The 4,357-nt window shown below is 42.6% G+C and overlaps 1 protein-coding gene across 2 annotated transcripts in view; it reads right to left on the reverse strand.

Annotated features, from left to right (window-relative positions):
• The window catches only part of TFG (TRK-fused gene), a 44,176-nt gene that overhangs the window by 30,969 nt on the left and 8,850 nt on the right, over positions 1–4,357 (reverse strand). Inside the window, exon 3 of one of the 2 annotated variants that reach the window (XM_019523735.1) lies at positions 2,971–3,179. In XM_019523735.1, coding sequence (XP_019379280.1) covers positions 2,971–3,154 — 184 coding nt within the window. In that variant the 5' untranslated portion in view covers positions 3,155–3,179. Of the gene's footprint in view, positions 1–2,970; positions 3,183–4,357 lie in introns of both variants that reach the window. The other variant, XM_019523734.1, reaches the window with a different exon arrangement.

Genomic DNA, 4,357 nt, shown 5'->3' on the forward strand with positions numbered 1-4,357 from the left:
AACTACTTCACAGTTAGGGCGGCTAGGAGCTGGAACCAACTTCCAAGGGAAGTGGTGCTGGCCCCTACCCTGGGGGTCTTTAAGAAGAGGCTGGATGCCTACCTGGCTGGACTCATTTGAGTCCCGTTTCTTGTTTTGGGGTTTTGTTGTTCTCCCGCCCTGGCAGGGGGTTGGGCTAGAAGATCTACTAGGTCCCTTCCGACCCTAAATCTATGAAACTATGGAAGTCCCTGCTAGGCTTTTGCGCTGTCAGCCTCCTTCCTCGCTACTCAAGCAGGGTGCCTAGCTAGGTCCTGACCTGGGCCCAGCACACTCTGGTGGGGAGGCAGGGTGGGGGGTTTAAACCCCTCCCTGGCCTGAATGGGACCTCAGCCAGGGTCTTCCTGGGGGTAGTGGCAGCCCTTGCCAAGCTTTTTCCTTCCCCGCTCCCTGATGGAGCAGAGACCATGGCCAGGCTCCAGCCCAACATGCTGAGAATGTGGGCCCTGGGGTGGCTATGCCACCCCCCATCCCCACGCTGCCAATAGGCACTGTGCCTGGCATGGTGGTGGCATGTTCCCCTCAGCCCATGCTGGAGCTCTGCATCTCCAGCTGCTGCAGAGGAGAAAGACCAGGAGGAGGAGGGAAGTGCTCTGTTCCATTCTCCTGCTCACACATGGCAAAAGTGATGGCTGGGGAGGTGCCTCCCCCATGCTACACTGCCCATGTTCCCTGCCTTGCTGTGAGACACCATGTGCCAGTCACACCAGAGTGGGAAACTGCCTTACAAAGGGGAGTGCCAGGTCTCTGCTGCGCAACACCCACACAGCCCCTGCGCCTCCAGAGTAGGTTAAGAAGCTGGCCAATTATAATTAGAAGAGTTTAAACGGCTATTTTTGAATGATATTTACATGCCTAGTATACAGTCCTGCACTTTATGATAAGTCAGAAGCATAGCAAGTGGTAATGGATAAAGTCTAAAACAAGAAATGGGGTCTAATCCTCAGCCAAGAATTTCACCAACTAATGGGATGCCATATTATGGATCATTAATTAATAAGTGGAGGAAGAAAGTTAATTTCTTAGCTGCTGAGAAACGTCTTTTTACCTGAGCAAAAAAGCAAGTTCTCCTTTTTCTTTTACTCTCCTCTCTCTTACTGTAAAGGTCACAAAGCTATACAAAATGTATAAAGCCTCAAGATATTAACCTTAAAAAAAAAAAAAAATTTCTCCCTCCCAACTATACCAACATGGCAGACTTACAGCCCTTGTTGGTCCAACATATCAAAAAGGGAAGAATATAGTTTAGACTGAAAAAAAAAAAAAATGCATTCAGCATGTGTACATAAGACACTAAAAAAAAAAAGTTCCCTTGAACATAACATTTCCATCTTAAAATCAGAAACACCTGGGTCATTGTGCACAGCTGTTACCATACTGCTGAATGTTCAGATTAGCAACATAAAAAATACTGTACAACTAAAACTTTCCTAGACAAAAGTGTCTGAAGCTAAAAGTTCACTCTCTAATAGAATGTTAAAAAGTAAAATTACCATCCATCCCATATTCTAGTATAGTGCCATTCAATTGTTGCTCCAGAATACACTATTTCTTGAATACAGATGCACATAAATCAGCTGAAAAGTGAAAGCAGATTAGTTCATAGAACAGTACTACTACAACACCTAGGAGAAGCAACAGAAATATTCCTATTGCAGTCAGGTACTATGGTGCCAAGTCTTAAGGCCACACTGAAGTACTAGAAGAACATATTTTGGTTATCACTGATCCTTGATAACCTGGTTACTTGCTGTTAGCTACCTTCCAGTTATATTAGCTCTGCAGATTCACATATGGTTTTGGTGCCACAAGTCTGGCTCCAAAAACAAAAAAGAAAGGATCTCTTGCAGAGGTCCTACCTATTCAAAATTTCTAGTGAGTGACTCAGGAAATAAGGAAGAATTATAAATCTGAAGAGAAGATGCACTCTATGAAAGTCAATTACTGGTAATCTTTATTACCTCACTGATAACTGTGCCTGTTGATCTGCCACCTTTGATCTATTTCTAACAGCAGTACCAACCCCAAGAGGGTGGCTAAGAAGTACTGCCTGAATAAAGATGGAAGGCGTGATCTTCCACAGCAAAGCATCAGAGTAACAAACCAAACTCACAGTAACACTGAATAACCAAGTGAACAGCCTCCAAGGGTCAGGCTGGTTTCTCCAGATTTTTCTACTGTATGCTTTAGGTGAATAAGTCAGGAAAGCTATATTAGCACTCATGGAAAGATTCCTCAGTCCCATAGACAGATAGGTGTTTTATATGACTTGATGTCCATCTCAAGCCTCCTTAGAACAGCCCCTTAGCTGAGACTACCCCCTATACCATGGATTGAGAGCCTTCCACACAAGTTGGAGCTTGTGAACCTTGCTAGCTGCCTGCACTCACTCTCGTTGCAGATTCCCAACCTTTCAGCAGCAGGGAAAGCACAGGTGCAGTGGTGCAGCACACTTCACAGTGGAGGGGAAGGGCAGCACAGCATGGCCTTATGCCACTGATCCCTAATGCCAGATCAGAGCTCTTCACAGACCAGATTGGACCTCTTTGCAGACCAGATCTAGTCCATGAGCCATAGGTTACCAACCCCTACCCTACACCAATGACTGAAAGGATGAAATTTCTAAGATGATTTGGATGAAGCCATTTCCTTATCTAGATTACACCGACTAGGAGACAATCAGCCTTAAGTTATCTAACAGATATTTATATATATCTAGCCAATGTGTATATCGCTTTGGAAGATATATTTCAAAGGGCCATATTAAAATTAAGATGAGCATGTAAGTCATCTTTTTTGTGCAACACTCAGTGAAAGAGTAACTTACTCCACCTTATTATGGCAACCAGCAACAACAACAACAACAAAATCAAAGAGATGACATTCTCCTGAAAGTTCAAAGAGAATAACAAATTAGCAAGAAAATCATACCTTCATCTTTATACTTTATTGTGACTTCATCATTGCTCAGAAGTTTTCCTCTGAAAACTCTCTGCATCATCAGAACCAGCTCATCATACGTGATGTCTTCATTATGAATAGGAATTCTCCTGATATCCTCCCCCAGCTGAGCTTTGATAATCAGCTTCCCACTTAGGTCCAGTTGTCCATTCATGGTGGACTCCAGATGTCCCACAGGCCTGCTAACATGCACATAAAGAACATTCACATAATATATTTTAGAAAACTATTTTGTTTCATGACTATTGTAGTCCTTCACAAAACATAATTCTGAAGTTTCCTGGAACTTATTTGGGAATTACAAACAATTTAGCACATTCTCAAATAGAGGAGTTTTGCTGCACACCCTCATGAAAACCACATGTTCTCAATTCATTATAATAGGGATCAGAGATCACTGGAGCTTAAAAATCAAATATTTAATATCAAATAATTCTGCCTTAAGCTTGAATTCAAAGTTGAAGAAATTTAAGGTGAAATATATGGTTTTACTAACTGCAAAGCTTAGGGAATTTTCTTCGACATTTAGCTTTTGTCCATGTCTGGCATGGATTCATTTAGGGTGCTGACAGATGTGAACTCCCCCCCTCTTCCCCCAAACAGTGCTTAACTGGAAGAGGAAGTGTATTAGTTTGATGTGGCTCTGCAGCACTTTTATAAATTGGGTGCTTCAGCATGGCCTTTTGGCACTTTTATCTAAAGCTGATTCAATCAGCTATCAAATAAAAGTGTCAAAAAGCCCCGCTGAAGCACCCAATCTATACAGATGGTGGGTGAGCCAGGTCCAACTAACATGATGCTATTCTGGGCATGTACTGCACTTGGTGCGGGGGTGCACTGAGCTTAAAGTGCTATTTTTTCCTCATGTCTGTAAGTAGCCTTAATATGCTTATATGTAAATACTCAGTAAGGTTTACATTTGAGACGCATGTATCTGTTAAAAAAAAGCACTTTGCCTCACAATACAAAAGTGTGCAGTAGTCTAGCTACATATTTCTGAGGTACCCATAACTAAGTTTTTCACAACTATAAGACTGTAACACCATAATTTTATCATTTTGGAAGGCGAACAAGGTTCAACATAGAGGACCAAGTGAAGCTGGTGTCGCTCTGGATGCAAACAAAAAGGGAAATGAAACCGCTAACTTACTGGCTTCATCACAGCTAACTTACTGTGTCACTTGCAATGCCCAACTGTGTCATTGCAAGTGACACAGTTGGGCATCCCTGTTAAAACAGGGACTGTATTATGTTTCTAGTCCTGGAGTATTGTTCTTGAGGTGATGGTCCAGGAAACATGAGGGGCAAGGATTATTAGTGATATCTTTAATTGGACCAACTTAGTAGATGGGAAAGC

The sequence above is a fragment of the Gavialis gangeticus genome, unplaced genomic scaffold, assembly GCF_001723915.1.
Source record: "Gavialis gangeticus isolate Ggan-Ray unplaced genomic scaffold, GavGan_comp1, whole genome shotgun sequence".
In the NCBI taxonomy this organism is placed as follows: domain Eukaryota; kingdom Metazoa; phylum Chordata; order Crocodylia; family Gavialidae; genus Gavialis; species Gavialis gangeticus.